General features: G+C 48.9%; 1 protein-coding gene across 3 annotated transcripts in view; it reads right to left on the minus strand.

Moving 5' to 3' along the window:
* Nucleotides 1-1794: 1794 nt before the first annotated feature.
* Nucleotides 1795-24039, minus strand: part of L3MBTL4 (L3MBTL histone methyl-lysine binding protein 4) — a 448796-nt gene continuing 426551 nt past the window's right edge. For 2 of the 3 annotated variants that reach the window (XM_049620399.1, XM_049620400.1), the window contains exons 17-19: nt 15519-15688; nt 5838-5900; nt 1795-3393 (exon numbers count right to left, since the gene is read on the minus strand). In XM_049620399.1, the coding sequence (XP_049476356.1) occupies nt 3226-3393; nt 5838-5900; nt 15519-15688 (401 nt within the window). In that variant the 3' untranslated portion in view covers nt 1795-3225. Of the gene's footprint in view, nt 3394-5837; nt 5901-15518; nt 15689-20801; nt 23135-24039 lie in introns of those variants that run through there. The other variant, XM_049620401.1, reaches the window with a different exon arrangement.

Consider the following 24039-nt stretch of genomic DNA (forward strand, 5'->3'; position numbering starts at 1 on the left):
AGTAAGAGGCTAAGAGTGGCAACTGGGGGCAGTGGAGGCTTTCAAACCATCTGGGACATTTCTGGATGTTTCCTGACTCCTGCGGGTGGTGGGATCCTCCTGGCGGAAAGATTTCAACTCTAAGGTTTCCAGCCCGTCTGGAGAGCATGGGAAGGAATTGATTGGAGTCAAAACTGGACATGGTAGGGCTGAGTCAGGGCAATCGAGGTCCCCCTGCGATCATCCTGGGGTCTGCCCCCCATGCTTCTGGGCCCCCTCACACATACACACACCGTGAGCCTCTCGGGGTCCTCAGGACTGACGCAAACTTCAGGAGTTTGTGTGTGGGGATTCCTGGAAGAATGCTCAAGAATCAGATTGCTGTTGCTACCGTTTTCCTGACCCTTACTTAATGGCTACTGTCAGGTGTCAGGCACCTTATGTGTGTTATGTCTGCTACATTCACACACACACATCCACAAAATCAAATTGAAAAAACAAATCCCTCAAGGTAGGTATTAGTTTCTTTTTACAGACAAATTACGCCTACTTGGGACGTTAAGGAGGTGGGATTTTGAAGTCGAATTTGATGGACTCTCCTCATTCACTGGTGCAACAAATCACTTACTGTGGGCCGGTGAAGTGCCAGGGACCACATCAAGTGCTAGGAATAGTGACGAACAAGGCTGCCGCAGTCTCTGCCCTCGCAGACCGTCTAGATTAGTGGGGAGAAACAAGCAAATGGTAACGACAGCCAGCGAGGAGCGACATGATGGGGAGGTGCGCTGCGGTGGGGTCTTCCCAGGCGGGAGAGAGGCGGAGAGAACACCTCAGGCAGAGGGAGCAGCACAGGCAAAGCTGAGAGGCCCAGTAGGAAGGTGAGTTTGGAGAAGGAAAGTAGTTCAGGGTAGGTGCAGCCAGGGACGGCGGCGGGAAGGAAGTGCTGCGCCCAAGGAAGGTGGGGCGAGGTGTGAAAGCAGCAGCGTGCGGGACCAGCACGGACCAGCTCCGGAGCTGACCCGCACCCGGTTGGTCTCCACCTTCAGCGAGTTTGTGTTGGCAGGAGAATCTATAACACAGAAATGGACAGAGTCGGACGTTTGGGTTTCCTGGCTTGGGCAGCTACTCTGCTGATAGGTTATTGTTCATTCGGGTGAGGATACTAGGGTGAGGCCATCTGAGTTCCTTTCGAGTATGACAGGGTGAAGGTATTGGGTGACAAGTCGGGTGTCCGGTAGGTGCCTACGTACCTGGATAGAGCTCTGCCTGATCACACTGTCATTTAGGAACACAACTTTTCAACTCTCATTTGGCTTGGTGTTGTCTGTTCTGTTAGATCCTTCTGTTGAAATGACAAGTATTAAATATGTGAAACACATAGGGGCACCTGGGTAGCTCAGTTGGTTGGGCATCCGACTCCTCGTTTTGGCTCAGGTCATGATCTCCTCGTCAGTGAGATTGAGCCCTGCCTCGGGCTCTGTGCCGACATTGTGGAGCCCGCTTGGGATTTTCTCTCTGACTCTACCCCGACCCCCACCCCCCACTCTCAAAAGAAATAAATAAACATTAAAAAAAAATACATGAAACATGCATCTCGTGTCTTCCATGGAGCCTATACAATGAGCAATTGTGAGGTTCTTTTTAATTTAAAAAACTCCACTTTAACTTCTTATTAGCAGCTGAGTTTGCTTCCCTAAGGAAACCTATCCCAAGTACTCAAAAAAGGCTGACTTCTTTGGTGGCTAATGCAAAGGTTGTGGCATGGGAACAGGTGATAGCAACATATTCATTAAGGCAGTGATGTGGGGGGTTTACTCTTTATCTGTTTATTCTCATTTAAAATATATTAAATTTTAACACAGCAGAAGCAGGAATTATACATGGCAGTCTAAAAATTAAAAAACACACACACACACACAAAGCAGAAAACAAACAGCAAACAAAACTCCATAGAAAACAAAAATTGACATGAACTAATAATATATTAAAATTCCATTTAGGTAAAGGTCTGAAAAATGTCACGTGTGCACACCTCTTACAGAAGATTTTTTTTTTCTTCAGTGTGCTACAGTTTGAGAATCTCCAAGCTGAATCAACTTTCTTCAACCGTGAGATTCTTAAAGAGGCAAATGGGTGTGGTCTGTTTCTTGTCTCCTCCTCCCGCCCCCCAGGAAACAATGGACCTCCAGTTCCACGGGGGCATATGCAGCTGACTGTGGGTGTAGGAAAGTTGGTGACTGTCTTTCGAAGTTGCTGGAGTCTCAGATATAGTCACTTTACACAAAACAAGTCAGGTCTGACCAGAAATCAGAATTGTTCAAATGACTCACAGCTACCAAGCTCCCTACTTCAGAGATGTTGCCTTTCAGTGCTGTGACTCTACAAAGATATAACCCAGCTGCACACCTGCTCAGAGAGAGCGCGGGGCCAACCCTCCTGAGGCCTCCTCGGAGTGGAAGCCAGGAGGGTTTGGGGTGGGAGGGTAGCTGGCCCACGAGCCTGTGTCAGGGGCAGGGCGGGTCTCCCTGTGCCCCCAAAGAGAGCCTGCCACACACTGCTAGCAGGCGCGGGTCCTTGGGATGGTCCGATCAGCTTCCGCTAAATGCCCAGGCTGAGTGTTCTGGTGCTCCTGGGCTCGTTATGGGAGACACTGGGAGTGCCAACAAGAAACGATTCATGGGACAAAAAGGAGAATTAATGAATCGTGAAAACATGTGCTTATTATTATTTTTTTTTTTAAAGATTCACACTTTCCTGAGTAAAGTACACAAAAATCCCACATGAAGTCTTTTTAAAGCACCAGGCCTCTATCTCTTAGACTCACTGCACCCAGATGGCAAATCTGGGCCAAGCTCAGATGTTCTGGTGAGAATATTAACAGTGTATTGGGAATGCTGTTTCTCTTCATATTTTACCACTTGAGAGTTTCATGCTTGAAAAATGGGAAATGGTGAAGGAGAAAGCTGAAATGTGTATGTGTGGGCTTCTTTGGTCTGTTCGTTGCACCGCATCGGAGCTGAAAGGACCCCGCAGACGATAAAGATGTTCCTAAACCACACGCGGGCCTCTGCGTCCTTGGCATTGGCTCAGCCATCAAAACCCTCTGAACATCTCAACCACGACCACTTTAAAAGGTCCAGACTAAATATGGATATGACCATGGGGATATTAAAATCAAATTAACGTAGGCCAATCTTATTGCTGGGAGAACAGGTCCTGGTGCCCTGGCCGGTTCAGGCGGTGTGTTTATCCTCTGGCTTCTTGGCCTGAGAGAGAATCTTCTTCAGTGAGGTCCTGGGAATTCCTGAACATGAGGATAGAATTATAAATTTTCAGTGCTGGACCCAGCTTGATCTTCATCACCTTGACGATGTCCGTCTGTGTCAGAAGCAGGAAGGCTTTGCCATCGATCTGCTGCAAGTAAAGAAACACCATTTACCCTCTGGGAACTTTTGGGTGCTGAGCTGTGTGACACCGAACGGTTTTGTCCTCCCTGCAGAGCTCTCCAACGGCAGAGAAAGACGGCACCCTCTCCCACGGGGTCCCAACCTCTGCCCCGCTCTGTGCTGTCGCCCGAAACTCTGTTGAATATGAATTCAAGATACACTCACGGTTGCCAGGTTAAATTTCTACTCTTATGTTTCAAAAATCTTGTCCTGACTTTATATCAAGAACCTTAAAAATAGCCTGCTTTCATTCACCAAGTAAATCTCCAGGAATTTTTCCCAAGAGAACCGAGTTGCAATGTGTACATTCTAGTGTTATTTATTGGAAACAACCCAGCATTTCAAAAATGGCAGAAATAAATAAATTCTGGTACCGCCTCGGCTGGGGGACCAGGCAGTCACCGAAATTCATGTCTCAATGAAACACTTAATGATTTTAGCAAAGTTTTCATCCATGGTTAAGTGACAAAGCATGACATGATGATATAGAAAGATCTTAGCTTTAACCCGTAAAATTAAACCTGCACGACCACATGTATACATATACACAGTGAAAATACCTGAAGTCTTTATGCCAAACGTGAAGCAAAGTTAGATTTTTCTGGGGGAATAGTGGTTTGATTTTTGCTTTCTCCTTTGAACTTTCCTGCATTAAATTTTTTTTTATATAATAAATGCTATAAGCAGAAATACATACAAAATAAATGTTTTATTTATTAACTTTTAAGACATTGTGGTCTGACATGTAATAGCTTTCCCAAGATTCATAGGATGGTGAGTGACCCCCATGCAGGCTTTTCCCACAGCAGACTGGGATCTGCTCTCAGAGTTTGAGTCGAAGGGACTGTGGGCGTGTCCGGCACCCACATCACCTGTTTACAGAAACTGGCACAGAAAGATTGCTGGTTCTAGACCCAAGAAGACAGAATGAAAGGTTTTTCTATGGTAACACCCTTCCCTGAACCTAGCACTGTGGTTCTAACCCTTTTTAATTAATGGTACAAACTCGCAGTGTCAATGTCTCACTGAGGAAGTAGGGATTCCCCCAGGGACCCCAGTTTTGAAATCCAAGTTTAAAATGTAAGTGACAGGCTAAAGTTTTAAAGTTTAAAGGAAGTGTTAAAAGGCTTCCTGTGCATTTATGATAACGTCTGTTGAAGAATCATCCATTTAGAGAACAGAATACCTGGATCATTTTGCTAGGCACTGAAACACACTAATCCTAATCTTTAAAGGTCTCCTCGAGGAAGTCTGTGTTTTACAGAAGAGGGATGAGACAGGTTAAGTGATCTGCCCATTGAGGGACTGCTGGTCATAAAAGCCAGGCGGGAGCAACTTGACCTGCAACTTGACCTGTGGACAAGGTGGGTCCTCGGCATTGCTTAATGTAGGGATCGACCCCTATGTGCAAGGCCAGGCCAACCACACCCGAGACCTGCTGGTCGAACCTCATGTTTCCATTGGCAGCTACACACACTGCTACCATACTGCCCTCTTCCATGATGCACAGTTACTGGGGAGGCCCGGCTCAGGGGGGTCCAGGACCAAGAGTATTTTCCCTGATCCATTCATGCCCTGACCTCTACAGAGGGGGAGGATGTGCTACACACTGGAGTCTCTAGAAGTGTAGTTTTCTTGGAGACTTCTGGAGCCATGATGGCGGCTCTGGAATCACCCAGATAGAGGCCGGGATCTGACTGCCCTTTTCTTGCTGTGCCTCAGCTTCTTCATAGGTTCTTGTGAGGACCCAAGAACAGAGGTTGTAAAGTGCTTAGCACAGGGTCCAGCATAGGGCAAGCCCGCGATAAACAGTAACCACCATATCTGCACTATTATTCTGTAGCTGGTTTCTTCTGGGGTCCCTAGAGCTATGGCTACTAATTCCAGGAGAAACATTAAGCAGTTTGGTACATTCCCAACCAACAGGGGGGTAGGAAGCAGAAGCCCCATGGAAGGATTTTGTGGCCTCTGCATTCTTCTTGGAGCAGGTGCAGAGCGGGGATGTACAGGAAGGTCCCACTCTCACCTCGGAGTAGACAAATCCTCTCCCCTCCCTGGGAGGGGGTTCATGGCGGGAATCCTTCCTCCTCAGTGGGACCTAAAGTCATCATGGTAGGGCCTTCACAACACATGTAAGGATTAAGTAATTGACATGTTCATTTATCCTTCCAGCAAACAGTCTACTTCTTGAGCACACTGTACGGGCCAAGCACCACAGCATTCTGTGCCAAAGCCCAGCTGAACGTAAGCAGGTCAAAGGGCCTGGGCCTGATGGCACCACTGGGCTCCTCCCTGCCCGGACCCCTTTATCCTGCCTATCCAGCCTGTTCTTATTTACACATACGTAGATGAAAACAAAGCACTTCTGGGTCCAGAAGTATGGAAATACATACAATTTTTTGCATTTCTTACCTCTTTCTTGAAGCACTTGGCGTGTTCTTCACAGCCCAGAAGAGACTGTACAAACTCAGCCACCTACAGTGCAAGATGAAAAGCCTGACTTAAAACATGCACCTGAAATAATTTCTTGGGTTGTAGTAATTCCATGTTTGAGTAAAATAGACTTCAAATCCCTCAAACGCTCAGGATTTAAATAGTAACTATCAAGTCACATTAGCATTTGCCAGCTCAGAAGTTAGACCAGCCCCCGCCAGGATCTCTTCTAGCCTCTTATTTCCAGGCTGACCTACATCAGGTTATAGTTACGATGACATTGACAGCCTCCTTTTGTGCAGCGCTGGCATTCTGGAACCTGCTCTCTTCTGATCCTCCTGTCCTGTCAGGGAAGGCAGGAGGGAGTGGCCTTGTGTGTAGCAGTCTTTACAGTGACTGTCAAGGATGAGGACCTGCCCATCTGGCCCTTGGGCAGCCCTGAGGCCCCATCTACCTGAGTCTTACTTGTGCCCAGCCAGCAACAGGGACTCAAGGGATCTATGCCGAGTGAGTTCCCTCATCAGGGACAATGAGGCTGAAGCCTGAGGAAGTTGAATGACTTACTGGAGGTCACACATGGCCGGGAAGTACCCCGGACGTTTTGGAAATCAGGTTTTTGGACTCCAGACCAAATCACTCTCTTCAACTTCATTTCCCACTCTTTTCCCCTCCCTCCCCAGCTACATATGCCCCCAGCTCCTTTTAATTAGAGAGACCCTACAATGACTTGGCTATAAGCACAGGAAGCTACTGAGTTTTCCCAGTTGGCGCTTTTAGGGAGCTGAGCCACCAAACATAATAAAGTGTAGACTCTCCATGACCAAAATGGCAAGAGGATTCTGGCCACCCTGGCAAGGTCTGGCATGGTTGCAGCACAGGGTGAAAGTCATGCCAGAAGGCAATAGTAATGAAACCTGGGAGGTAATGTGTATAAGAGGAATGGCCTTGCTTTCTGTTTTGAATTTTTGGCTGTCTCGTGCTGACTGAATTGTGTGCACTTGACATTTCTCTCCCCGCCTAACGGAAAAGACTCACAAGAAGACGGGAGCTCAGGGCCTTGTATCAACACAGTCTATAACCCACGAGCCCTAGGAGTCCCCAGCCCCCTGCAGGGAGATGACAGTGACACTGACCCTCCCCATACTTTGCAGAAGAGAACATCGTGGCGTTGGCGATTTCCGGCTTACAGGGTGGCCAGGAACCAGCACCCACAGGGCGAACCCAGGGCCTGACACCTGTATGCACACCCTCGACTCATGGCTATATTTAATCTAATGCGTAGATTTCAGAACCATCTTTTTCGGGCCAGTCAGCATCAATCAGTTGGTGTCTGCTTTACTCACCTCTGATGCCGCAAGTATGTTTTATCATGAGTCATTTACAGTCATCCTTCTAAAGTGCAGGATGATGAGAATTAAAACAACAAAAAAGATCTTCCCAAACCAGCCAGAACGCTGCCACACAATGGCATCCTCAAGCCCTAGAAGCACCTGGGAGGCATTCCGGTTCTGAGCTGCTTCACTGGAGCTCCCGGTGCTCCACTCAGCCAGGAAGCTGAGCTTCTCTGTTGAGTTAATATGATTTGCCCTTCTTAGGTGGATACAAAGCATGGAGCTGAGGAAAGCCCTGGAATGCTGCCGGTCCAGCTGCAGAGACACAGTCACTGGGGCAGGTGACAGCAGGGGCTCAGAGAGTTTGTAGGGCCTGGGACACTGCGAGGCGGGCGTAGGCCCCTTATTCCCTGGGCTGCTCTCTGGTCAAGTACACCCCGAGCTCAGCTAGGCGTGAGGCCTCTGCTGGGTGCTGGGAGGGCAGGACCAGTGAGCAGGTCCAGCGTGAACATCCAATGAGTTTATGGTTCGATCAGAGGTGGGAGGATAGATGGAAAGTGGCAAGTAAGGACGGCTTACTACTCACACTGATACATGCTCAAATGCGCTAAGTTCCAGAGGCGAGGTGGAAAGGCTATGGGTTCCTGGCAGGGACAGATGGCATCTCAGATGGGAACTCAGAAGAGGTGTGATGAGGGAGGTGGAAGCTGAGACAGGCACTGTTGGGTGGCAGTGTTTCTACCCCGGGGCGATTCGGGGTGGACAAGCAGAGAACACTTTCTCGGCACAGAGCCTCAGGGTCAAGGCCGAAAGCGAGAGGCACGGTGCACATGTTCTGAGCAGTGAGGAGTCCAGTTTGGCTAGAAATGCCGAGCAGAAGGGGAGACATGGGGACAGGGGTGGGTGGGGGTGAGGTGGCGGCCGTGTGGCTTCTGGTGTGGGTTTGCACTTCTACCTGCCAGCTGCAGGGAGCCCTGGAGTGGGGGTTCTCCATCGTGGCCACACCTCGGGATCATCCAGAGAGCTTCAAACACAAATGATGGCCAGCCTCAGGACACACAGACTCCAAATTAGCCAAGCTGGGCGGGACCCAAGCGTGGGGCATACATTTTCAGATTCCCTGGTTGACTCTCATCTGCAGGTGGGGCTGAGGACCCCGGTGCAAGAGAAGGCTTGAGAAAGGATCTGGCAGTGTTGGATGGACTGGGCAGGACATCAGCTGGGAGGCACTGGGGGCCTGGGGGCTCCACACGGGGCAGAGCACAGAGTTCAGGCAGGTGGCGCCGCAGAGGGAGAATCCAGAGATCTGCCTGCAGGCTGGGTGTGGGGCAAAAGGAGTCGGAGCCGGGTCCAGGCAAAGTGCTGAAGAGCGGCTTTCTCCAGGCCAGCGCTACTGACTGGTGGGGACTGATCATTCTTTGCTGTGGGGCCATCCTGTGTGTTGCAGGGTGTTTAGCAGCAAGCCTGGCCTCCACCTGCCGGGTGCCAGTTGCACCCCCACCCCCACGCTGTGACAACCAGAAATGCGTCCAGACGTGGCCCACATCTACCTGTTAAAAACCACAGCTCTAGGGGCGGCTGGGTGGCTCAGTCAGTTAAGCCTCTGACTCTTAGTTTTGGCTCAGGTCATGATCTCACGGTTTGTGAATTCAAGCCCCGTGTCGGGCTCTGCACTGACAGTGCAAAGCCTGCTTGGGATTCTCTCTCTCTCCCTCTCTCTGCCCCTCCCGTGCTCTCTCTCTCTCTCTACCCCCCAATGCAAAATAAATAAATAAACTTAAAAAAAAAAACAAAGCCATGGCTCTAAAAGGAAGGTTTTCCTGAGATGGTTCTTCCACAGGGAAAGGGGCAGAAGGTCAAGGCAGGAAAATTAAACATAAAGAAGCAGGAGTAGGAATTAGCGACAGATACACATTTTGTTGTATCTCAGTCACCAGCTCCTGTGGGAAAGCCCTGCCAGCAGTAGGGAGCCTGGCTCTCCACAGTGAAGTGCTTTGAGAGAGGATCTTTTTAAAACACACGTTCCACAAACTTCTGTTCATGGCAGAAGTGTGTGTTGCTTTGATGGTTTGCATCCGTTAAAATGTCCTTTGCTGGGAAAATGGGAAAAGAATCACATTCCCCCCTCCTCAGCATTGTTAGCCAAGCAACCACTGTCCGTGTCAAAGGTGGACTGGATTTTTTTTTAACTTTTTTTTTTTTAATGTTTATTTATTTTTGAGAGAGACAGAGTGTGAGCAGGAGAGGGGTAGAGAGAGAGGGAGATATAGAATCCAAAGCAGGCTCCAGGCTCTGAGCTGTCAGCACAGAGTCCGACGTGGGGCTCAAACTCACAGACCGCGAGACCATGACCTGAGCTGAAGACGGATGCTTAACTGACTGAGCCACCCAGGCGCCCCTAGACTGGATTTTTTTTAACAGGAATAAATAACTTGTCAGGGCAAAGAGGAGCAAAGGGGAAGCCGAGTGGCCCTCAGCTGGGCCCCGTCGCGACCCCTCCCTGCACTACCTCCCTAGGGCCTCAGGCGGCAGGGTGGCCACGGCCCCACTCCCTCACCACATGTCTGGAATCCTCTGCCTCTTTGGAAAGAGACTGTGATTCTATTCAATCTGTCCTTCTCCAAAGTCAAAAACCAGTTCCATGAAATCTACTGAGGCCGACTTCTCTGGCCAGAATTTAAAAATATCCAAAGGCCTTGATCATTATTCAGTGTCATTATTCAGTACTGTTAGTATTTATTCACTCTAAGAATAAATTATATTTTGAGCTTTAATAGAAAGCCCATTTTGCTACAAACTTTAAATGTAAAGTGGTGAGCTATCTAACAAACCAAAGAGTACTCTCAGAAAGTTTCCCTCACATGCTCCCCTTAAAAATGTGTTTACCTATTGGGCAAACGTGAACTATTCAGATGAGCGTGAACTCCATGAAATAGGAAACTACCATCTATTTGCCTGCACCCAAGATGGTTGTGTGGACGCGGCTGCTTTTCTAAGGTGAATGCGCTACTGTTGGAGCCTGGGGGCGGTCGCCCTCCGCCTTGGCCCCAAGAAGCCCACCTGGTGTGGAGGCTGACTGGCGCTTGGTTCCCCAAGGGACCTCCTTCTCATTCCTCAAGGAACCTCATTCCTTGTTCTCAGGAGCGAGGCGTCCCTCAGCGAAAGCCCTGGCTTTGTTTTGGAAGGACAGGGAGTAGGTGAGTTCTGCGGATGACAGAGCAGTTGGGAAAGACTAAGAAAGATGACCCTGTGCCAGCTCTCAGATGAGCCCATTACTTTCCCCAACTTACTTCCCCCGGCGACCTACTTTTCCTGGCATCCTCTTGGAGCTCAGCAGGCCTGTTTCCTTCAGTGGGGCTGCTGCTCCCTTAAATCTTTCCAAACGGTGGTGTTCTCTATCTTGCTGAGCCTGTAGCTGTGTGCCTGACTGCACTGGCTCCAAGTCCACTGGGGACCATGCTTCCAGCCCGGGTCTCATTTTTTAACAGTGGAATCTGTTATTTGCCCTTTTTTAAGGGCCCGATTGTATAAGGCTGCTATGCTTAGTTAGCAGTATCCTGAATTTTTCAAAACACTCCCTCCTGTTTAAAGATTGCTTTTAAAGCGACCGCCATCTTTTAAACTTAATGGACATTTAGGGAGCACTTGGTTGAGGCTATGGCGATTTATATGAGCTGCTTTAAAAAGCATTTTTGCACATAAGGAATAAAAGTGCCCATGTGTGCACCAAGCATACATGAACCGCACCTGTGGCTCTAAGGGGCACACGACCTCACCTCCTGCCCTCCCGTGACCACGCACACCTGGTAGGAGGGTTCTTCACAAAATACACCTCCCATTTATTCGCTCAGACACCTACTCTGCACAAGATACTTTACTACAATGACATAAAGAGACATAAAGATATTTTGGTTCCTACTCTTAAGCGCTTTTACTCTTTTACAGAATATTGCCATGGCCCACAGTCAGAAATACACATCACACTGACCATAACTCGAGTGTTTGCATAGACCCAGATGTTTCTAACAAAGGTTTCACAAAATAATAACCCTTACTACAATATATGGTCTTTCATTCTAGAAGCACCACATTGACTTCATAGCCTACCCGTGTTTCTGTAAACACGGCTCTGGAAGAAACAGCCACAGTGACAAAGGAGTTAAAAGTCAGCTCCCTTGCTCTGGGCCACGTCACCAAGGCCCTGTGCTGGCTTCTCTTCACAAGTAACATGATGCAGCGAGGAGAAGGAGGTCTTCCTTCCCAGGCCAGGACAGCAGACGAAAGGGAACGTTCTTGCTCTTCATTTTCTGCCACAGGCAGACTCCTGCCTTGAGTCTCCCTGAATGTTCCTTAACACAAGGACACAAGTCTGTTTTCAATGTATCCTGACTCAGGCTCCCGTGGTTCCTCTCCAATACTTTGCCTAACGAGAACAAAACACAAAAGGATAGCACCCCCCTTTGTCTCCTCTTACCCTGTACTGACTTTTCAAATCTTCACTGCCCTATCCCATTTCTAATGTGGTGTCTAAAATAGTCACAACCTCTATTGTTGGAACTCACTGGAATGCCCCCGAAGCGAACCTCATCGGAGAGTTGCCTTATTTTCAAAGATACAAACAGAACCGTCACGAAGCCCACTGTCAATCCACCCAAGATTCTTCTTGAGACCCTATTTTGTTCTGGGAAACGTGCTACAAGAGCGTGAGAATACAGAAAGAAATTTAGGATGTGGTCCTTGTCCTCACGAGCATTTGGTTAGGGAGATTTCAAGATTATGATATATTATGCATTAGGAGATAAGCCAAGTGGTTTCTCTGGAATGCATCCCCGAGGGAAGTCATGGGTACAGAAGCATCACGACAGAAGCACTTTATGAACACAGCCTTACGGATGGTTTTACTTTTAACATAGAAAGTTCTAAGGCCTCTTTCAGCAACAGAAGGCTGGGGCTCCATGTATATCCATTACGAGAACTCGGGAACTGTGACCTTGCCCTCCTAATAATCATTGATGGCACCCTCGGTCTCCCCCACAGCAAGACCCTCCCTTTTGAGGCTCCCCTATCCTGCTGAGACTTGCCCTGTGACCACTACTGCCTCTCATCACTCCACCCCCTCGCTTTCCTTCAGTGCCAGACTTGGGACTCGTCAGATCTGAGGTCCCATAAACTTCCCAGTCACTGCTTAATTTTCCTAGAACGGAGGTTCTGTTCTCTTTGGATGATGGTCCCCTTGAGACGTTAATAAAAGCTCTGGCGCTCCTCTTAAGGACAAGAAATACACATATTGTACACATTTTTTCCAGATTCCCCAAAGCCCAATTCCACAGCCCCAGCCAGGAGCCCCCAGCTACATCTGCTGTCTGTGCCCTGCTGAATGGAACACTCACCACCTGCCGCCCCTGACACTTCTCTTCCGTGGACTTGCTCCACCACCGTCGTCCCCACTGACCTCCATCCTTGACGGCTCTCCTTGGATGATCACGCCTTCCGTGAGGGCTTCCTCAGCGGGCCCCACCCCCCCCATCCATTACTGACACCTCATCCGGTATTTCCGCCCCCGGGAATGGTTGTCGCACATCCACTGCTGTAATGGAATCTGCAGGGACCTCTCACTCAAAAAAGACGGGGTCTCTCTCCCAAAGTTTCATTTCGTTTGATGGCACCACTGCTTTCCCCTTCATTCAGGTGAATTCTACGGACCGTGTAGCTCACATACTGCCATCCCAAGTCCTAAACCGTGTGGTGCTGCGTCTACAAATGGAATCACATTTGGCTCATTTCACTTCTTCACCTTCAATAGCTGATCTATTTCACTGTGTTGTGTTACGGCTTTCGACTTTAAAACGTCTGCTGACTCTGGGTGGTTTTGCCCATGGCAGCTCCCGGCGCAGGACCAGATGATTCTACACCAGGAGCGTGGCGGTGCCCGCTGGTTGGTCCTTCTCCTCCGCCCCTTCGCACGCTTCCTCCTTCCGCAGGTGAGTGTGATTCTCATGCCTCCGAAGCACCATCTTCACAGGTGATTTTCTGCATGAGAACCTCAGGCAGCTCGTACTGCCAGTGCCCGGCCTCACACCGGGCGCACCTTCCCCATCCCAGGGCTCTTCTGTCTGTGCCCCAGGTCCGCAGGGTGCTTGGTGGGTAAGACGTCAGCTTAGGACCTGGCTCTGCCTGTGGGGCCCTGAGAAGTGACTTAGTCTCTAGGTGCCTCAATTTCCCTGTCTGTAAAATGGGCAAAATAAGAGTCCTTGTCTCACTATCAGTACCTTCATAGTGTTAATAGCATCATCAATGTTAGTAAAGGATGCGCTCGCTGTACATATGCTATCTGTGCACACGTCATACTTCCATGCAACCTTCCGTCTTTCCTTGTGACTGGAATGGTCTCCCTTCTTTTCTCCCCTTGGATATGTTCCACTTCTGTTTCAAAATCCAGCCTATGATGCCTTTGTCCTTCAACATTCATTCAACAAACATTACTGGCTTATCTACTAACTGCCAGGTATAGTGAGACGTTCTCAAGATACATATCAAGTGAGTGGAATAAGGTCTCTACTCATCTGGTCAAGGGTCGGACAAGTGAGCATAGGTCAGTGACAGAAGATTCTCTGAGGAAAAGGGGGGTGCGGAGAGGCTCCTGCAGGAGGTGAGCACTGCGCCGCTGGCTGGCAGAGTAGGAGGGGCTACCTGGGGCAGGGGTATAAAGCGTGCCAGTGTGAGGACCCCACGTGGGGGCTGCAGCCCAGCGCGGGAGAAGCTCGAGGGGCGCGTGGGCAGGGAGGACGGCCCACGCAGGTTCTAAGGCCCGCGCAGCCGAGGACTCCGTTTGGGGAGCCGGGATCGTGTCAAGGTAGGCACAGACACACCCAGAGCTCACACCCAAGGTGTCTCTTCCGTGGTCACCCACTGGCGTGTCTTGGCTGCTCTGTGAACGTGGGGCCGGGGCTGGATGCGGGTGGCTGCCCTCCCCGGGACATCGGCCTCGGCACAACGGCAATGAGGCGAGGGAAGAGAAGCCACTGTCACTCTAACTTAAAACGTGGTACAACCTAGTGAATGGCTTGAAAGTCAGGAACCAGGGATTGCCGCCGAGCTGTCAGGGGAGCTCCCCATCACGTGCAGGGCTGTTACAAGGCCAAAGCCGCACACGACTGGATCACAGACACGATAGGTTTTGACTTAGTTGGCTTGGTCGTGAAGCTGCTGCACGCTTTGTAAACCAGTAAAAGGTCATCAGCAAGGGGCAGGGGGGCAGACCCCGCATACTCTTTAAGGAACGGGACCACGTTTAGTCGCCACCGGCTGGCATATTCGGTCAACTCTCCGTTACCAGTGCCACGGGGGCACTGGAGGGATCGGAAGGAGAGGTGGGGCGGCGGGGTGTGCTGGGGAAAGCCCCCGCTGCTCCAGGTGGGTTTTGTGAGGTGCCCGGGAGGAGGTGGAGGGAGCAGCGTTGCCCCAAACCTCAGCCTCCGCACGGCCTTTGCCACCTGCGCCTCGTCTGAGGCTGCGAAGGAAAGCCGAAGCCAAGGTTAAGTCGAGCTGATTGCAGAAAGTGCTCAGTGAACATTCTGTGACTAACTTCACTCCAGCTCTACCGTTATCTTGTCCTCAGAGCGACCCACGGTTTTCCTTCATTTAAAAAAAAATTAATTAAGGCCTGACTAGTGGAAATAATACCTTTATTAAGAGAAATGTCAGAGAGTGTATTCCTTAAAAGAAAACTGCTTTACATATGAAGCATTTCTGCAGCATCACAGCAAGCAATGAGACTTACCTGATCCTTATTAAAAAGCAACATTGTAAGGAACATTTATATTAAAGTTGGATCAATTTTCCCATGTGTACCGCATCTTATGCAATGTTGTGATCTAATTCACTTTAAAAACCAACCTAAGGCTAACCGATCATCTGTGGCTTCAAGTAGACAAATGGGCAGCACACAACTGCTCAGTAATGAGAACAAGTGAATCCTCTGGGGCCCTCCAGGTGCCCCTCAGCACAGAACAGAACATCCCGGGGGCGGGGGCTCCCCAGACAGGATGCCAGGGTGCAAGCCTAAGATGCTTATACACGTGTGCTTCCGTAAAGTAAATCTGTGATGTGGGACCGGAGGCTTGGGCCGATGGTGGTGGGGAACAGAGGTGGTTCTGGGATACCTCGGGGGAGAGGCCCAAACCAACTGGGCTTTCCTCACTCTCTCCAAATCATGCCCGCCTTCTCCCTTAAGTGTGGATCTTAGATTTGCTGCAGCGGATTCAGCGCCTAGGAAAAACCCTCAGCAGCCTGGCACGCTCCCTCCAGGCCCCAGAGCAGCCCCGCTCACCTCGTCCACTGTCCACCGGGCCACCTCGCCTGCCTGGATGTTGGCCACGCCTGGAAGCAACTTGCAGTGCTGCTCCCTGCCGAGTGGAAGGTCCCGGAAGGGGTGGGCCGACATGGAGGACATGAAGACGGACTGGTGCAGCGCCTGCTGTGTCTGCTCAGCGGAATATTCTGAAAGAGAGGCGGGGAGTGAGCCGCACACAGAGCGCCGCCTGGGTCAGCCCCTCCGCCTGGGGGGCCCAGAGTCAGGATAGGACAAGCGCAGGCTCAGTGGGGACCCTGGCATTCCTGTCGCTTGGCATCATCGCCGGGAGGAGTCCCCAAGCTCGGCCCATGCCAGTTTCAACACAACTGTCGTGAGAAATGGACCTTATATAAGGCCCAGGTGACTCTGGCTATTTGCTAAGCAAGGTCAAATAATATCTACGAGACACTGCTTGATGCCAACCAAGAGTTAGCCTGTCACTGCCACTGGCCTCTCTCTCCCTATATCAGGAGTCAGAGGAAGCACAGAGCCTCACGGAGTGTGGCTATTAACTGCATCTGCACACCGACCCCTCTGGGATGTGTGTGCACACAAACAGCGACTTCTTCCTGGCGGCCGCCTCCCATGGCTCCAAAGACACAACGAGCCCAGGTCCACATCTGGCTTCATAAGTCCCCTGGGGGACACTGAACATGGAATGCGGCTCAGGGTCCCCGTGAGAATCTGGGTGGCAGCTGCCGAGATAGCTCCCCGCAGGACACGACGATCTCTCGGGACTTGCGGAAAGCGGCCGCACTGCGATGTGTATACCCTGACCCAGGTGCTCTTAAATGGGCGCTCTCTCTTCAGAGAAAAAGCTCTGAATGAGCCGTGTTCCGGGACACGAAGGGTGGCGCTGCTTGCTTGCTCAAGACTATCAGTAACGGGTAAGACCTCACTTCTGCCTCTTCCTTCTCCCCAGGCTTAAGGAACTGGTGTTCCACCTTCAGGAGTGACTTTACTCTTATGTTATATCCCAACATGTAGATAGAGGCAGAGATCTCAATCCTCTAATTATTTGCTTTGAATTTATAAATGGATGCGGAGCAAAATCATCCCAGAGATTTTGGAGAACACACGTGCCTTTACGATGTCATTTGAAAAGGCACTTTCAACACACATTAGCAAAATAAACCCGTTGATATTTTTAAGATACTTTGAAAAGGAAGACCACACACACAAAATGCTGTAAGCCTTCTAAAAGTCTACCTTTCCCGATGCAAATGACAAGTTAAGTAAGCAGGAGCCACGCGATGTAAAGTCTATTATGATGGTTTGTCTTTTACTAACAGAGTCTGAAAAGCTATTATGCAAACACTTCTACCTCAAATTAATTACAGTTTTTAGTAGGTGAGGCTGACCTGTACCATGCATGGTCACACAGTCACACCCGTTAGTAGTCAAGAGGTTCCAGGCTAGAAGGAGCCCATCTGTCACCACCCTGACTGCTTGGCACAGACATCCTACACAGTTACCAACGCTTGCTGTCTACACAGATAAAGAGGCGGCGAAACTGCGGCCTTCTCCCAAATTCTTATGCTCCAGTTGCAAGAGGCAGCAAGTTCATCTCTAAATGCTGATTGTCCAACACTGACCTTTTTAGTATGTAAATAGGTTATCTCCCTCCATGTAGTCCAGCCAACAGTAAGTACGGCTGCCGGCTCTGAAGGGAAACTTCACACCTTCTTTGAAAAGCCAGTATGTTTACAAACGTGAATGTTCTTTAATGAAGGTGTCAGGTTGGACAAGGAGCATGGACCAAACCAGCCCTGAAAACCCATGGCAGAAACATCCCAGAACAAGTCTGCAGTCAAAGCCACACAGTCACTGAGGGCTTTCCTGGGAACCAAAGAGTTAAAGCTATGTGTTTAGAGGGATTAAGACCTGAGCCAAAGCTGGGCTTTATTCTGGAAAAGAATCACTGCATCAATCAATTGGTTGTTTTCGCTGAAATAGCGTGGACTTAAAAAAAAATAAAAAATCACATCTATATCTCAAAACCCATGCCCTGGGTAAATCAATCATGTATAGTTTCCAAAATGTATAGGACTCTGAGAAGACACAATTAACGAGCCTTATATTTCGGAGGTGCAAAGGTGTTGAGTGATGGTGATTAGATTCCTGTGATTCACAAATAAAAGCTGAAGGCATTAAAAATGTAAAAGAACCACTGTGCTCCCAAGCAAGAAAATTTTCCACACTGTAATTTTGGAAGCAAATTGCCTTGGGAGCCAAGGGGTCCCCTTGGAAATACATCTAATGTGTGGTTGCCAGCACTGACCAGCCCTGGGGCTCCTTGGTATGCTGCCTCTCATGGCTCTGGGCCCTGGGAGACAGGAGCCATCGGTCAGCTCAAGAAATAAGATGGTCCACAGGTTACAATGAAAGGTAGAGAGCTCCAGCTGTATCTTACGCACTTGAACTCAGGAGGCTTTATGCTGTCTATGGCTTTTGAATTCAGTTAACTGTGTCCGTATTAGATCAAACTATTTGATTGAAGGGAGGTGAAAGCCAAATTTCTCGAAGGATGAACAGAACTCAGTGGAGAATAGGTTCTGTGGCACAAAGTGAGTCGTGCCATGGCAGTGGGGACAGGTCTGCAACCATCTTGCTGGGGTGCCCACTCCCCCAACCGGCTTGGAGTTTCCATGGGTATAAAGGGCTCCTGTCTGTGTACCTACAACCTCACGTTTTGGGGAATGCTTGCCAGAACCAGTTACATGCTAAGCACAAATAATATTCTACTCTTATCAACTTTACAAAATGAAATGGGAAGACTGACAGTTGAGCCTTCCTGCTCAAAAAGACAAGAGTTAGGTTAGGGAGGGAGTCTGTGAGCAGGGAGTTTGGAAGAACCAGTCTGCCAACTCCAAGATACAACTGGAATTGGGAACGCGTACCACGTACCACCCAGAGCTGGCAGGAGGGGCAAGGGAAATGTGCATAAGGCCATAGTGTGGTCCCCAGCATGCTGTAACTAGTCGTTAAGTGGTTGAGTGCTACTTTAAACTTGACTGTAAGCTCCCTGAGGTCAGGATTGAAGCTCTATGAAGGGATGATGCATTATCTCAAGTTAACACAATCCAAGACTAATTTTCCAGTAGTAACAGAAGACAGAGGATACATTTTGGAGAGTGTTTTATGGTGGTTGTTTTGCCTTCTTTTACCATTTTCCAGGTCCAATTTCTTTAAAGCTGATGATTTTGGGATGAGATCTTCATGTCTAGCTGAGAGAATGCTGGGATGGGCTTGCCTCAGAGGACTGCGGCACGGTGGGGGTGGGGGAAGGGAAGGGTCCACATCAGCTTGCTTAGTGGTGAAACCTGGTCCCCACACAGTTGCTGAGCGACCTTGGATGAGATACTCAGCTCCTATGTAGCAAGGTTTTTTAATTGGGGTAATGATAACACTGACATCCCACTGAGTTGTTGGAATTAGAACAGCTTCTGGAGTATAATGAATATTCAAATCATGTCAGATATTACATTACTGTTACAAGTGTGATAAAAGAGACAAGCTCAAATGGAGTTGCTTGCGGTCAGGCCCACATCAGCAAACCAAGAGTTCATACCGAACCTAATTTCCTAGTTTCCTAGTTTCCACCTCTCCCAGGAATATAATCTCAACCAGTCAGTCTGGAATCTCCTGGTGAGGTAATCTGCCTGACACATCCCTGCCATCCCCCAAACAAAGGTGACTTTACCTGAAACAGTCTGTCTTTGCTTGTCCCTGCCCCCTTCTGCCTATAAAAATCTCCCACTTTGTACAGCCCTTTGGAGCTCCTTTCTATCTGCTGGATGGGAAGCTGCCCAGTTCACAAATTGCTGAATAAAGCCAATAAGATCTTTAAAACTTAAAGTTGAATTTTGGATTTTCTGTTGTTTATTTATTTAAAAAATTTTAATGTTTATTTTATTTTTGAGAGAGAGAGTGAGAGAGAGCAGGGGACGGGCAGAAAGAGAGGGAGACACAGAATCTGAAGCAGGCTTCAGGCTCTGAACTGTCATCACAGAGCCTGACACAGGGCTCAAACTCACGAACTGGGAAATCATGACCTGACCTGAAGTTGGATGCAACTGACTGATCCACCCAGGTGCCCATTTTTATTTTTAAAGTTTTTAATTAAAAACAAAATTTAAATGTTTAATTTGAGAGAGAGAGACAGAGAGAGGGAGGGAGTGTGTGCGTGTGTGTGCATGTGTGTGCACAAGTGGGGGAGGGGCAGAGAGAGAAGAGAGGGAGAGAGAATCCCAAGCAGGCTCTGTGCTGTCAGAATGGAGCCCAACTCGGGGCTCGATTTCACAAAGTGTGAGATCATGACTTGAGCCAAAATCAAGAATTGGATGCTTAACTGACCGAATTTTGTTTTTAAACATAAGATGTAAAGATTTTTTAAGTTCTAACAATAGTGAATGTTCAGACATATAAAATTTCCAAAGCCCGCATGGCTGGATATGCCTAAAACCTATGAAAGCTGAAATTCAGCTGAAACCCAGGATCTCCAGGCCATGTTCTGATTTCACACCCAAGTGGTCCTGAAAGGACAGAGTAGTGGTCATGAAGATCACGTGCAGAATCCCGCTGGAAGGCGATGAGTGTGGGATCCCTGGCCACCGGTGATGCTGGGTAGGGCATCTGTTGCCCAGGCAGGCTGGTGCCAATGTGCAGCAACAGGGTAACATGGTTAAAATGCGTGCAGCCTGCCAGCTTTGAAATTATGTGGCTCTTGACAGACTTTTAAAATGTGGGATGATTTGCATTATTTTAAATTCCGCGCATAAAATTAGACTTTTGAAAATATCCACTTAAAAATCTGCATACATTTTTATCAAATGTGAACATGCTGATTTTAACTTTTTACCAAGCCCAGCACAGCTCATGTCATATTAGATAGATACTCCCTGAATGGTTGCTAATAAATTAAAAAGCGTAAGCCTATGATGAAAGTATATGCTGTCTTCAGAAACTATTATCAAATGAAAAGGATCAGGTCATTCGGTCTTGGGGCTCTTGGAGTAAGCAGAGCCATCTAGATTCGAAGAGGATGCCCGCCATGAACAGGGGACACAAAGGGTCTTTCTAACCGGGTAACTTACGGACTTCATTCCTCAGGCCCGACATCCAACCCACTGTCCACCTAACACAGCGGAGGGATATGGGCTGCTTCCCAGTTACACGGCCTCCCTGCAGCAGTGATTCCCAGCCAGCTCCCCTAAAGGTCAGCCAAGAAAACTCAGCCTGCGAAAGCAGCCCCCCTACTTACAGGTTTTAAGATTTTAATTAATCAAAATGCCTTTTGCACCAGAAAAGGAAATGCATGCGTAATCCTGGCTTTGCCTTTAACACCAATGAGTGAGTGACAATAGGGAAAGATATCCCTACATTTAAAATGTCTTTCCTTTTCCAGAAAACAGAGCACGTGATATCTGTCACCTCCGTGGTTTGCCATTTGTAGAATAGTTTGGAAGAGGTTTTTTTTGCCTCTGTTTTTCTCTCGGTGTTTCTTTTGGGTGTTTTGAACTTAAAAAATTTATAATGATGGGCTTAAGGATTCCAGTCAAGTCGCTTCAAGGTTTGGAGCATCGCCCGTTCCCATGGCCAGGGGGTTCAGCCGTGTGTGTCCAGCGCCAGGATACGGGACGCCCTAAGTAGCGTACCAGGGAACTTGGCCATGGATCGGCATCCACTCAGAGAGGAGAAAATAATCCCATCTCCAAAAACGTTAAGTCATTACTTTTCTTGCAGAGGCAGTAAATGGTTCGACTCCAATGGACTCCCCGAGGAGACCAGAGTCTCTCTGCTCTGCAATGGGAAAACCCTCGCTGGGCACAGGCCCTCTTCTCCCAGTCCACGGGGACAGCCAGCTCAGGCCGGTTGTGGATGCTGTGTGACTCAGGGGCTGCCTCTCGGGTGAAATGATCAAACAGACGCATGACTGTGGTGTACGAGCACGGTCTGCCTCCCCATTCCACGGACTTAAACAAAGTCTGGAGGATTTAGAGACAAAAGGTTTTTAATTCATCTGAAAAATAACGTGAAAGTAGGTCCCTGATTTCTTCTCTGCCCCTCTGGTTCTTCCAACTTCTGCTCTACCCCCACAAAGGGAGAAAAATCCTTTATGGAAATGTTCTTTAAAAATATGGCTGTTTCTTCACAAAAGTGCACACAACAAAACGGTAGCAAGTGAGTCATAAATGGTAACCAGAGGCTGCATGGCTGGGTCTCAGGTTATTTTTAATCCCACTAAAATCAGAGACCCATTTCACAAGCAACCTTCTCTTCAGTGAAAGGGGTAGCGATTCTATTGTGTTCTCTGTTCCAAAAAGGAGGAAGCAAAAAAAAAAAAAAAAAAATTGCCAAGGGTCCCCATATCTGATTACCTTTTCTCTGGCCTACTGCATAATCCGTGACAGTCCTGGACTGACTTTCCTCAGTGTACCCAGCACTCACTGAGAAGTTACTCCGTCTGCAGCACCGAGCTCCAGGAGTGGCTGCTCCTGGAGGAGCAAGGAAATGCTCAAAAGGGGCTTGACAGTTTGCAACATTTTTTCTTCCCGTGATCCCTTTGTTTCTAGGTCTCTGTTCTTAACATGCTTGGAGCCCTCATTTCTATGCTACCTCGTCTCCTCCTGATTTTAATGGGGTTTGACTCACTCAATCCTTTCTCATTTCTATTTTCTTACCTCCCAGTTTCCCCAAAATGAAAGTGAAAAGCAGAACAAGGGGATCCCGAACACCATTGGTGAGACAACCATGCCATCCCTGCTGTGTGGGAACACACCCGAACAGGCATTCAGTTCCCAGCGGGAACTTGGCCCACTGCTGGTTCCTAACCGTGACTTACATTACTACTAAAACAAGTGGGGCGATTGGTCTGCTGACCCACGTTCTACTTCTTCATAACCATGTTATTTGGAATCCATACATTTTTATCTGCAGAGTGCTTTAGGATTGTGGTTATTAGTCCTCCCTCATCACAAACCCGTTTCTTCTGTATTGGTTTTACATGAATGTGGGAGACAAAGCACAGAAATGTCAGAGATTGTTAGGGACTTCCCAGTGGCCTTATCGACAGAATCAGGAGGATGAAGAACCCTGCATGTTCTAGATCTGTGTACTGTCTGCAAAGCAGCCACTGGCCACATGTGGCCATGCAATACATAAGATGTGGACAGTGCAAACTGAGATGCGCTGTAAGTGCACATGTCCTGGATTTTGATGACTTAGTACCAAAAAAAAAGAATGTAAAATCCGTCCTTCGTTTTTTTTTTTTTTTTGTAATCTTGATTTACATGTTGAAATGATACTTCGGATATGGGTTAAATAAAATGGCATCCAAAATTAACTTTCCTTGTTCCTTTTGTTATTTTAAATGTGGCTACTAGAAAACTTGCAGCTCGCACGTGGCTAGTGTTGTATTTCTATTGGACGGTGCAGTCTGGAAGAGTGATGACTCATGGCGTCTCTCAAGATCCACACTTGGTGCAGGAAGGGCTGGGTGGCTGAATGGAGTTAACGTGACTCATGTTGACGCGATGACGATGAAGCTCCAGGCAGCCTGCATCCCACCCAGCCCCCGGCAACCGACAACCCTGAGAGAGGGGGAAGACAGAAGACCTGAGATTAAACACAGCCCACTTGGGTGGGGGAGTGCTGCTGGAGACGGCTGCCCGGGCTCCGGTGTTGGCGTCACGGATTACTGGCCGTGACACTGGAGCTGTACGTTGGTCTGGCACACAGTGGAACGGGGGACGCTCAGTGGCTGCAGCGTTGGTGAATAAATGACTGAATGAATAAATGCATGTATCAGGGAAGTAGGAACTGTCTGCGCTTACTACAGACACAAGGAATGGCTTTCAAAACTCGATCAGGAGCCACTCAGATTTAGAACCACTTTGTCTAAAAGTGTCACTGCACACCCCTCCATCACTAAATTCTCAAGGAGCTTGTGGTAACCCGGCTGCTCTTTTCTCACTGGTGACTAGGTACCAGGGGGAGGACGGACACAAGAGCTTTCAAGTTTGTAGACTCCCTATGGAGTCTATTTTCTAAGGGTCCTCAATGCCCCACGTTTGGGCTTTACAGTTCATCACCTCTGCTCAGAGCCAACTGGCCTTCCCTCCTCAGCTCTGCTCCCTCACTCAGTGAAAAGTCAGTGACCCAGCCCACCGTCCCTGTGCACTCCAGGCCCGCCTTGCCTCTGGGCAGGTGCCTTCATACCGGCCGTTCCCCCTGGCACCCCTCCTGCATGTCCTCGCTGTCACGTCTCTGAAGACTGAGAAGCAGCGCTCCTTACAGGCGGGGATCCAGCCCCGCAGCCCACTGCTGGCCTTCTTCCCTACTGACGGAGCGTCTCCTCACAGCTCCTACTCAGCGGGCACCCAAACTGTATCCACCCTCTGCTAGACGCTGCAGTCTTCCCTTTCTCCCCCGCACATCTCTCTCTCTTCCCTGGCCCCTCTGCAGGAACTTGAGGCTGCTTCTTTCTCCTTCAGCG

This window comes from Panthera uncia (genome assembly GCF_023721935.1).
Source record: "Panthera uncia isolate 11264 chromosome D3 unlocalized genomic scaffold, Puncia_PCG_1.0 HiC_scaffold_8, whole genome shotgun sequence".
Classification (NCBI taxonomy): Eukaryota; Metazoa; Chordata; class Mammalia; order Carnivora; family Felidae; genus Panthera; species Panthera uncia.